Raw genomic sequence first — 12212 nt, 5'->3', positions numbered from 1 at the left:
TCTCGATCGCTCCATGTGCAGCATGAGAGGCCGGGATCTTCCCTTTTCACACCTAATCACATGAATTTGGGCTGATCAGCTTGAGTACGTCTGTTGACCTAATCACATGCGTTAGGATCGGCTTGAGTACGTTACTTGACCTAATCACATGAATTTGTGCGGATAAGCTTGTTCGAGAGCCCGAGCTTGACAAGAAGAGAGGAACACCCATTAATTTTGCCTCACACACGCTTTCTTTTCTTCATGGACGAGGGCACAACAGAGTCCTCCGGCCCTAGTAGTCTCATGTTGGACGATCTATCTGCGTCTGGTATACTCCGCTTGATATTGTCCTGGGCGGGCCTCGATGTTGGTGCAGAACAATTAGGTCTAGCCGGATGAGTTGATCGCCGCTGCACCAATATAGCCTGCAAGCGCTTCTGTAGGGGCTCATGCTCCAGGACGGAATCATGCTCCGTCGTAGAGTGTTCCTCTTCCTGCACCCAACCCAGGACGCTCTTAGGAGAGCTGGGTATGCGTACTTCATGACCATGGCACTTGTCCGCCATAGGCTGCTTAATGTTTAGGTTGCAGCAAACAAAGGGGTGCTGGAGAAGCTGGGCAGCTGTGGAGCGAGCTCCAGGATCCCTTTGCAGACATTGATGCAAGAAATCCCTGGCCTCTGCAGAGAGACACTCTGGTAGGGGTGGCTCCTCCCTCCTGCAGCCGACCTTGTAAAGCACTGCTGCTACGTCCGTCAGGTGGCCCCACGGAGGCCGTCCTTGCAGCATCTGCACCACCGTGCACCCTAAGGACCAAATATCACAAGCGGGCCCCTGCTCCACCCGTCGCACAACCTCAGGGGCCATCCACATGGGCGTTCCTCTCAATGCAGTACCCGCTCCGCCAGGCGCCTCCTCGGCTGTCCTCTGCGCACACCCGAAATCCCCAATTTTCACGGTTCCCGACGACCCCAGCAGGATGTTCTCCGCCTTGATGTCGCAGTGGACGACGCCGTTGTCATGCAAGTAGCTCAGCCCTTCCAGGATGCAGCGGGTGTAGTGTCGGACCTGCTGCTCGCCCAATCTGTTGCCAGATTTCTTGATGAGGTCGGCGAGGCTGCCTCCGTCCATGTATTCGAGGAAGAGGTTGCGGGAGACGGACCCGTTCTTCTCCGTAGAGTAGTCTGAGCCGAAGCAGCGGAGAACGGTGGGGGAGTCGAGGCTCTGCAGGATTTGTAGCTCCTTCTCCATGGCCCGAAACTGGGGGCAGTTAGCTGCTGCCGCTGAAAGAGAGGAGGAGGAGATGATGGACGTGGTGGACTTGACGGCGAAAAGGGTGCTGTTGTCGAGATTGATGGCGAGGGAGACATGGCCGAAAGCGCCAGAACCCAACAGGGTGGCGGTGCGAAGCCAATGGCGGATCATGGTGGTGGGGGCAGAGGCAGGAGCCGTAGTCATATGAATTCATGTTTGCGTTTCTGGCGGCTAAAAAGCCCGCGCCGCCGCGTCGCTGCTTTTCACCGCGTGGATACTGCTTTTCGCCTGGAAGGGCCCGCGTCAAAACAAAGGCATTGTAAGGGAAAAATGCCAGTTCAATTATTTTCACCCTTCAAATGAAATATCTATTGCCCTTCAAAACTAAGGGCTGGACGAGACCTTAAAGCTTGGCAAACGTTGAATTAAGGTGAATAAGGACTCAAAGTTTGTAGAAAATGGTAATTCGGTAGATCAATTGTGATGGTTTGTTGAGTAACTTTTTCTTTTAAGTGATACATCTAGTAACAGAAAGGTTGCAACCCTTAGTTTTTTTATAACAAAAACTTTGGCATTTCTCTCTCATCACAATGCCCGCCTGAGGATCGCACCCCATCTACCTCGTTGTAATCGAGGTCAAGCCCATTCAGAGAGAGTTAGAGGATCGGAAGTATCTTGGTGCCTAAACAAGAAAGCATGGCTGTAATGAGGGCCAAGCCCATTCGGAGAGAGTTAGAGCACAACCATAATCTTTGGATTGTATTTTTTCCAAACAATCCAGTTGTTAACTTTTATAAATATGAACTCTATTAGAGTATTGCAAATAGACTAGGGAATCTATATATAAGATAAAGCGGCTTGCATTCCAGAGCCATGGATCGTCACAGTGTTTGGAGCCTCTCATGGTTTCTTTCCACATTCCACATGTCGCTGCGCCGAGTCCACGCACCGTCGGTCATTGTAGGTTGCAAAGTCGCCTCCTGTCACATGTTTCAGAGCTACCTCCTGTTGTCGCAAGTTCCAGAGCTCACAATCTGCATGCAGCCAGTTCAATTATAAGGGAAAAATGCCAGTTCAATTATTTTCACCCTTCAAATGAAATATCTATTGCCCTTCAAAACTAAGGGCTGGACGAGACCTTAAAGCTTGGCAAACGTTGAATTAAGGTGAATAAGGACTCAAAGTTTGTAGAAAATGGTAATTCGTTAGATCAATTGTGATAGTTTGTTGAGTAACTTTTTCTTTTAAGTGATACATCTAGTAACAGAAAGGTTGCAACCCTTAGTTTTTTTATAACAAAAACTTTGGCATCTCTCTCTCATCACAATGCCCGCCTAATGATCGCACCCCATCTACCTCGTTGTAATCGAGGTCAAGCCCATTCAGAGAGAGTTAGAGGATCGGAAGTATCTTGGTGCCTAAACAAGAAAGCATGGCTGTAATGAGGGCCAAGCCCATTCACAGAGAGTTAGAGCACAACCATAATCTTTGGATTGTATTTTTTCCAAACAATCCAGTTGTTAACTTTTATAAATATGAACTCTATTAGAGTATTGCAAATAGACTAGGGAATCTATATATAAGATAAAGCGGCTTGCATTCCAGAGCCATGGATCGTCACAGCATTTGGAGCGTCTCATGGTTTCTTTCCACCTTCCACATGTCGCCACGCCGAGTCCACGCACCATCGGTCATTGCAGGTTGCAAAGTTGCCTCCTGTCACATGTTTCAGAGCTACCTCCTGTTGTCGCAAGTTCCAGAGCTCACAATCTGCATGCAGCCAGCCTATGCAAGCATGCATTCTCAAATTCATGAAGGCATGTGGCAAGCTGGTGAGCATCATCGTCCTCCTCCTCATTCGAGCATCATCGTCCTCATGCTCCTCAAGCTGTGCAAGGTTGTAAGCATCATTGTTCTCCTCCTCCTCAACCTGCTGGACCCTCGTGGTGAGCTCTCTCTCTCTCTCTCTCTCTCTCTCTCTCTCTCTATCTATCTATCTCTCTCTCTCTCTCTCTCTCTCTCTCTCTATAAGAGAATCATTGTTTTTCGATGCTTAGTTTCCACGCCTGGTTGCGTCGTCGATATGTGTGTCGAAATAGACATCAAAATACAGGTGGAAAAAGGCATGGAAATACCCATTGAAATATGCGTGGAAACAAGCGTGGAAATAACAATCGAAATTATATCTTTGAACATAGCTAGCTCCAAAAGCATGTTAAGTCCTATTATGTCTTCCATGGAATCTGTCATTGGCAAGAGGTTATCATTAAGGTTGTCTATGCCCCAATCATCTATAGGGAATTCACATTTCACTTCGAGCGTGCTAAGGCACTCATCCATCCGAATCCTGTAAGATTTTGCGATGTCGTGCAAAAAGAGAAAGAGCTCCCCCCCAACCACCACTGGACATAAAGTTTCGATTTCTATTTCTTGAATGGGATCAGAGTCATGTTCTGTCTTCAACTGCCCTACCGCTAGCACTGGCCTTGAAGCGGTGAGGGTTCTCGGCCAACCCTAGTGCACCCTCGGGGAAGTTTTTTTGGACGAGCACTAATTCACTGGGATCGGCAGTGCCGGCTACCCTATCTTGCTCACCCTTCTCTGGGACAAATCCCTAAAGGCGTAGCTGGGGGAGTTCAACCTCTCCTTCCTCCTCTCCTTCAGAAATGTGAAAGACAAAACATGCCAAACATGAGAGGAAGCAGTGGCCAATATCCCCTTTGCCAAGCTTGCAAACATGTTTTTTTTTCAAGCTCTATAAGGTGATCTGAAGGGTTTTTTGTTGTTTTTGGTCTTAGGGAGGATTTTGCTCTATGTGCTATTGCCAAATTTGAGGAAGAGAGCAGTGGTTTTGTCTCAGAAGATGACAGTGATGTCTTAGCATTGGAGGAAAATTACAATAGTAAAGAGTGTCTCAGCATATGTTTGGGCAAAGCACAGAAGTTCAAAGATGATGACTTTGTGCCAGACGATAGGACCTTCATCGAGCTTCAGTCCAAATATGGACATGGTATGTTGAATGACTCTACAAAGGAGTGGATGAACAAAGTAGGAGAAGATAGCAAAAGTTCTATTAACCTTTGGTAAGATCAATTGTTTGTGACAGATGAGATTGAGGTTCTTGTTGAAATTTGAGCATAATGATGAGCTATGGTGGATCATACACTAGAATCAACATCGTTAACAAAGTGATTAGCAAATGATTAAGATGTAATTAGTGGGTGATTAGCAAATAGATTAATGTAGGCATGGATACTCAAAAACCAGCAAATTCTCATTAGGGCTATGCCTCAATTTATAGAGTTTACATCAAGCATCAAATCCCATTGATTTCTCCATGATTCACTCCCAGAATATCTCCACCTCTTGCCTGATTCTCTCCACCTCTTCTCTTTTCCCTGAATATCTCCCAGAATAACTCCACACTCCTAAATTCTCTCATGCTACCCTTTATTCTCTCCAAGTAGATTCTTCTCACCTTTTCACAGGTTCTTTCACAATTACATCTTCTCTTTTACAGCCTCTAACCAAGAGCTTGTTCCCACACATACCCTATTCACTTGTATATTTCAACACCTCCCCTCAAGTGAATACTCCTAGTACACCTAGACCCTATACCAAGTTTGCCTCCCCTTACTTGATAGTCCGTGACCAGTGTTTACACCTCCCCTCAAGTTATCTCAGCACACCTGGACCCTGTATCAAGTTTCTCTCTTACTTGACAGTCCGCGACCAGTGCCAACTCCACAGTCCTTGATACTCTCTCTCTCTCTCTGTCCAAGGCTACTATAAGTGCCCGCGACCTTGACTAAAGTGCTCACACATACATCTACCACGTGGCCTACATCATCGGTGGCTCAGAGGTGGTTTTACTTTATTGGGGCAGGTTACATTGGGTTGTGGGGTCTCTCTCTCTCTCTCTCTCTCAGAGCTTTTCACATGGCTCCTCACTCTTTGGAGCCTCACATCTTCTCTTGTCTTCAGTTTTCTTATTGTGGCAGCATCTCTCCACGTGTCCGTCTCTTCTTTCAGTCTTCTTGGGGTAGCTTCTCTTCTTGTGGCAGCTTCTCTTCTCGTGTCCATGTCTTCCTTTAGCTTTTCTTCTTGGTGTGGATCCTCTTCTTGGAAAGAGATATTCTTCTTCTTTCATGGCTGGGGCCATGAGCTTGTTCGTCGGGTCTTTTTGCTCCATGTGAGCAACATGTTTCAATGTTTTGCTGATAGTTCCTTTGGACTCTTCTTCTTTCATGGCTGGGGTCATGAGCTTGTCCGTCGGGTCTTTTTGCTCCATGTGAGCAACATGTTTCAATGTTTTGCTGATAGTTCCTTTGGACTTTTTTATGTTTATTTTGTATCATTATGTAATGCAAACCCAAATTTATGCGGGAGGTCTTACCTCTTGATCCAATTTCAAGATTCAAGGGTAGTGTCTACCCTTTTACAACTCAATCTGGTGTTTAATAGATGATTACAATAATTTTATCAGCATAAAATCACCAGAAATTACATTAAATTAAGGGTAACCAATTTGTACAAGATGGTTGGACTATCAAACCAACTCCGATTTGCAATCTGAAGCTATAGGGATCTATATCAGATACCTAATGGTTAATTTGAACCCTCAATTGCACCAAAATATAGTGATTAGCACTGATTAGCAAATTAATGCTCTGTTTTGTGTGCAAAAAACAGAGTATGCGGGGAGTCCAGATCTGGTGCCTTACACTTCAAATGAGCTCAAATGCTTTCAAAGGCATCAATAGCAATGAGTCTAGTAGAGGATTAAACCAAGAAACACAAGATTTGACCAAATATTGAAAGCTTAATCTCTGTTTTACCAAAGTCACCTGCAGATTTGATGAAGAGCTTGGATCTCACTGTAGACTTGATGAAATTGAATTCTGTCTTCACTAGCTTGTAGAGCATGCTTGAAAACCCCCGGGGCTAAGAGGAATTGAAGCAATTTGATTTGATGAGCACAAGATCTGTAAATCACTCAGAAAAAACAGCGCTGACTTAATCGTCGATTTCTCCTCAATGCTTTCGCGGTTTGCTGCATCGTTTGGATGGGCTTGTAGCCAAGTGTGTTAGCTAGCTATGGTTAGAAGCTTTTGCCCTAATTGTGAGTGTGCAAGCTGAATGGAGTCCTCCACTGGTTGGGGGTGAAGGGGGAAGTGAAAAACTAACTAAAAATTTGATTATTTACTAATTATCTACTAATCCTAATTAATTAACTAATGGGCTCATAAACCTAATTGATTCTAGGCATGGCTCTGATACCATGTTGAAATTTGAGCAAAATGATGAGCTATGGTGGATCATACACTAGAATCAACATCATTAATAAAGTGATTAGCAAATAATTAAGACGTAATTAGTGAGTAATTAGCAAATAAATTAATGTAGGCACGGATACTCAAAAACCAGCAAATTCTCATTAGGGCTATGCCTCAATTTATAGAGTTTACATCAAGCATCAAATCCCATTGATTTCTCCATGATTCACTCCCAGAACACTACAAGGGATCGGGCTCATACCCGCGCTCCTAGCCGCTAAAAATGACTTGTGAAAAAAAGTAGCGGGCCCGTGTATCAGCGCGTGTATAATCGCGGCCAAAGACATGCATGTAAAAGCGCATGTATAGGACTGCTCATACGCGCTCATACACGGGTGTGTACACGTGTTCTGTCAGTTCAGATGCATTTAGACGCGTTGATACAAGCGTCTATACACGCGTTTTATTACTTTAGATGCGCTTATACATGCGTATTTCTCAGATTTGACGCGTTTATACACGCGTGTTTTACAAATTTTCCGCGTATATACACACGACTTTTAGCAGTTCTGACGCGTTTATACACGTGAACAGAGAGCCAAAAAAATCCAGAGAGTGCTATTTGGTGCCTAAATGCTGTTCCAGCATTCCAGCACCTAATAACACTCTCTAGATTTTTTTTTTTGGTGCATTAGACCATCCATGAAGAACATATCCACGAGGAAGATTAAGACAAGGACGACATGAATGCATAAATTGTCAATACACGATTCAAGACAGATATGAATATAATACTATCGATTCATGATTTAATATTACTATCAAAATTTCACACATATATACAAGGGAGTCCATATCTCGAAGTAGCCCATGGCTTCAGTTTACAAAAAAATATATACAACCACATCCTTAATATGGAATGTGATACTATAAGTCTGAGTACTACTCAGACCCAGATGATGACTCGGTGCTCCCTCCATGCTCAGATGAGCTCACATCGGTCAAAATGTCCGATGAGTAGTGCTCACGTCCACCCTCTGCAGTGGGTGGCGGGCGGGTGGATCATCACCAGCCTGTGCCTGTTCAAGTAATATATAGTATATAAGTATATATATATATATGTAATTCAATAAACCAAAATCATTGGTTTAGAGTTTTCAAGTACCTGTCGACCGTATGGTCTCATGGCCATCTCAAACTACGCGTCCGTAATACGTCCCTCGGCTCTGAAGATGGCCCATGTGTCACGTCTGCTATGCCGGCGAGCATACGCAGTATCGTGGGTTGTGGGCTTCCTCCCCGTAACCCATCGTATCATAATCAACACAATTTGTAAGATTAAAACAATCATAAAATCAATGAATTAAGTAAACAATCAAATAAAGTGGCAAGATACGAACTCTGCCTCCCATGACTCGACGCCGCTAGATCCGAAATGCGAAGATCCAGTGGTCTCCATCTGGATCCGTCGTGCCTCCACATGCTGCTTGCTCTTCATGCCACCCTCTGCTCATTTCTTTGCCTCCTTCCACTCGCGTTTGTACACAGTGGTGGCAGGTTTCTCGGCAGGATAGCCACCCGCAGCTACATTTAGCCCATCATCGTACACGAGTTTTTTAAGGTGAGATCTTTTATTACTTAAGATCTCCCTTATTCGCGTCCTTCCCCATATATTCAAGAATGTAGCATGTGGGGGATTGGGGTACCGACTATGTACAACATCTATCACCTCCCCAACTAATCGGCTATTTTGATCTTTCACTACAAGACAATGCTGCCATACACGCGTTTCATACACGCGATAAATTACGAACGCGTGTATGGTCGCGCTTGTATTTGAATAAAATCGGGCGCGTGTATTTTAGCATTTAACTTCGCGTGTATATTTGCATTTATCAACGCGTGTATAAACGCGTTTATATACACGCAGTAATACACGCATAAATACACGATAATATTCATGGGGTAATACTCGCTATTATACACGGAAAAATACACGATAATATTCACGGGGTAATACTCGCTATCATACACGGAAAAATACACGCCACTGTACACGGATTAATACACGCATAGCAGAGAAAAACTGAAAAAAAACTGAATTCCTTAACAAAATTAAAAACTATTTTCCTTAAACCATCTCATAGTACATTACAGTATACATCATTACACAATCCCACTACATGCATTTACAACAATGAAATATATTCAAAAATAAATCATGCATATGAGATGATAGAAATGTCATCAATTTAGAACATACAGTGACGGATTGGTTAGGGTTCGATCTCATCTTCAATAAGATCCATCCTTGTCAAACGATCAACATCAATATCCATTTGATCAATTGGTAAGGCTACGATTAAATTTATTCCACTATCGATATTCTGTACTCCATTGATAATGGTATCGATGTCCTGATCATCCTCATCATCATCACCATCATCCTCAATGGTAGGGTCATTCTCATGATCATGAGAAATGGCATGCTCATCCTCATTATCACGATCATCTCTTATTTCTTGATCATCGATCACAACATCTTCAATGGCATGTTCGACGTCATCTTCATTGCGGCTTGTTACATCCTCCATATGCTCCATATCAGTGAATGTATTATACATCACTTTGGAACGTGGTGCAATAGGGATGACGTACCACCATTTGATGTCATGCACCATTGGTAGATAGATAACCTACTCAAATACCCACAGTACAGTAATTAATTAGCATATCAAAAGTCAAGGGGTACGCGAGCTTAGATATATATGTACATGAAACACATTAGTAAAAAAATGCATACCTGCTCACATTGTTGTGGCAATACGAGCCTATCTTTCTTTGTTTGCCAGAACTTTGTAGAGTCAATAGTTACATATCCACTTGCATGGCGTTTTATCGTTGCATCAGGCCCTTTTTCCACCACGTTCATTTGCCATTTGACATCCAAAACATACACAAAGAAGCGACGAAAGTCAAGCCTAAATATGTCTTGGATTATGCCACAATAATCATCCATTTTTCCATTAGCTCCCTCAAAGCTACTAATGACACCGCAATCTTGTGTATTTCTCTTTTCATCAATTCTTTGTGTTCGAAAATGCTTGCCTTCACACCATATAGCATTGAACATAGTGCACTGGACCAAAATAGAAGCAATATTTGTGTAAGCAATGTGAATAAATATTAAAAGAAAATCACTTACAACTAATGCAAAACATTAGTTCTATGTACCTTTGACATGCATCCTCGTGCATACTCCCATTCTTCTGCCGTGATATGCAGCCCCTCGTCACTCTCTGCTCTCTCCATTTCCTCATGCAACCAATCAACATGGATATCATTCGGAAGTGTTGCTAGATGCTTAGAGCTCACATAGCGCCTCGCTATGTCTCTTGAGGTGGGCAGTCTATTTTCCTTTGGAAGCATGTTTGACAATAGCCTGCATCCAATATCATCAATTATAATTAGTCTTAAATCCTAAACCTTAAACCACTAATTCAAATTTATAAGTTAGAATGCTTACTTCAACAATGCGTCAAGACTTGCATTGCTCCATCCATAAACTGTTTGTATATTAAGTAGTTCAAGGGAAGCACGTAAAACTGAGAATGTGCACCCGTCAAACACCGGTGTCGATGAAGCTTTATAAAGATGCTCTTGTTCCATATCATCGTCGTCCATACCTTTGGGATCATCCTTAAAAAGATTCCGCACCATATCATCAAGCACCTCCTCTTCCACAACTTCGTGGGGTGCAGGGCTATTGTCGTCCCTTTCCCACTCATCTCTGACATTAGATCCCGAAGCTCCAGCATCATCTCGTCGACGCTTTACGTGCTCTCGTCGCACGTAGGGTACCATGTTAGGGTGTGGTACTGCATCCTGCTTCAATTTATCAAATTATATGTTACAACTCTATTAATTTAATTTGGATACCATGAGTCATTTGAATACCATCAATTTACATCTACTCACCTCTAAACCTGTTTGATTCCATTCTCCATACATGGAGATGTGATTCAAGGTAATTCGACGTGCTCGTACAATGCATCCTTGACATCGATTACACATACATTTGATCCGTTGTCCCAACCACACATCGCGATTACGATGACGCATTGTCTCATCTTCCCCAGAACTGCTTGAAGAGATTGATGACATCCTGTGTACAAACCAGAAAACACAAACTCATTATATATTTTTAATGAAAGCACAAAAACGCGTGTATTCACGCGGCTATCTCCTAAAACTTGCGTGTATAAACGCGGCTACTTCCTAAAAAACGCGTGTATTCACGCGGCTACTTCCTGCAAAACGCGTGTATAAACGCAGCTGAAATCATGTACACGCGCAAATACCTGCGTTGATAAACGCGAACATAAACGCACCCATAAACTCGACGGCATATTTAAACTAAAAATAGCCCGCCTTCCCCAAATATAGATTTTGAACTTAGAAATCAACAGTGCATGCGTTTTCGCCTATTTTCGCCTCTTCCAACAGCAAGGAGGGAGCAGAGAAAGGAGCACACACACGGGAGAAGGAGGGAGCAGAGAAGGAGCAGAGAGGACTCACTTTTTCAGAGGTGAGTCACTTTGTCCTGTGCCTTGTCTCTTTTGTCAGATTTGTTTACTTTGCTCTTTGCTCTTTGGGTTTGTCTTTTTGCACACGATTGGGTTGCTGCATCCTGACAGGGGCGACAATGGCTGGTCCTTTTATAAGGACATTCTGTTTTTTGTCGGGGGTCGGTCTTTTCGAGAAATTTTTTTCGCAGGTCGCGTGTACGAACGCGTGTAGGAGCGCGTGTAATCTGTCTGCAGAGTTTTTCCACGCGCATATACACGCATTTTTTGCCGGGTATATACACGCGTTTTTTAACGGGTGTATACACGCGTTTCTGCAGACAGAAAACTACGGCGTTTCAGATTTCATGGTTTGCAGGCATTTGACTTGTGTAATGACAATGTGTGAGTCAATGATGTACATGATGATGTTTGCTGCAGGTTCTTTATGGATATTCCAGGTTCTTCATCCGATCCATTTGCGTATAGCAATTGGTTGATGGAGATGATGAATCACTTTGGGCGCCAACCTGGTCCGGTTGAGCTTACAGAGTATATGTATGCTCATCCCCCTCCTTCCCTGCCTGGTGTCTATACCCCTACCGCGAGTATCCAGGGCACTCCAGTGCCGTCTATTCCTCCGAGTCCGACGAGACGGCATGCAGCTTCTCCTCTTCCACGTCCACCGAGGAGACATACCTCGTCCCAGACACACTCACGTACACCCTCATAGCCACCATCACGTGCTCCCTCAGAGCCACCGTCACATCAGGGCTCACAGCCACCGTGACGTAGACAATCCCCCAGTCGTGACTCCACCCGCAGCAGTAGGAAGAGTGGGAGTGGAGGATGCGGCGGGTGCTTTGGTGGGGGAGGTGGGGGAGGTGGGGGAGGTAGTAGGGCACGGGATGAGAGAGGAGATAGAGGGAGAAGAGTTAGAGGAGACAGTTCGGAAGAGGAGGAGATGAGAGAGATGGAGAGAGTGGTTTGCTATGATGTGACGGATAGGGGCGGGATAGTGATGGATGCGAGGGGGAGGGAGGTAATGGAGTACATGCGTGGGGTAGTATCAAACTCATATAGAAATTGTTTTATTAAATTTAAAGATCAAAATAGCCGATTAGTTGGGGAGGTGA

At 44.0% G+C, this 12212-nt stretch overlaps 1 protein-coding gene across 1 annotated transcript; it reads right to left on the bottom strand.

Annotated features, from left to right (window-relative positions):
- Window positions 1–221: 221 nt before the first annotated feature.
- Window positions 222–1439, bottom strand: LOC147625590 (mitogen-activated protein kinase kinase kinase 20-like). Its single transcript, XM_086817008.1, has one exon. It carries the CDS (start codon window positions 1437–1439, stop codon window positions 222–224), a length of 1218 nt encoding a protein of 405 aa, XP_086673134.1.
- Window positions 1440–12212: the final 10773 nt, after the last annotated feature.

Source organism: Cibotium barometz, chromosome 23, assembly GCF_041138505.1.
Source record: "Cibotium barometz isolate CiBa-2024 chromosome 23, ASM4113850v1, whole genome shotgun sequence".
NCBI lineage: Eukaryota > Viridiplantae > Streptophyta > Polypodiopsida > Cyatheales > Cibotiaceae > Cibotium > Cibotium barometz.
The sequence above is the reverse complement of the archived record's forward strand: the minus strand, read 5'-3'. Positions and strand labels throughout refer to the sequence as shown.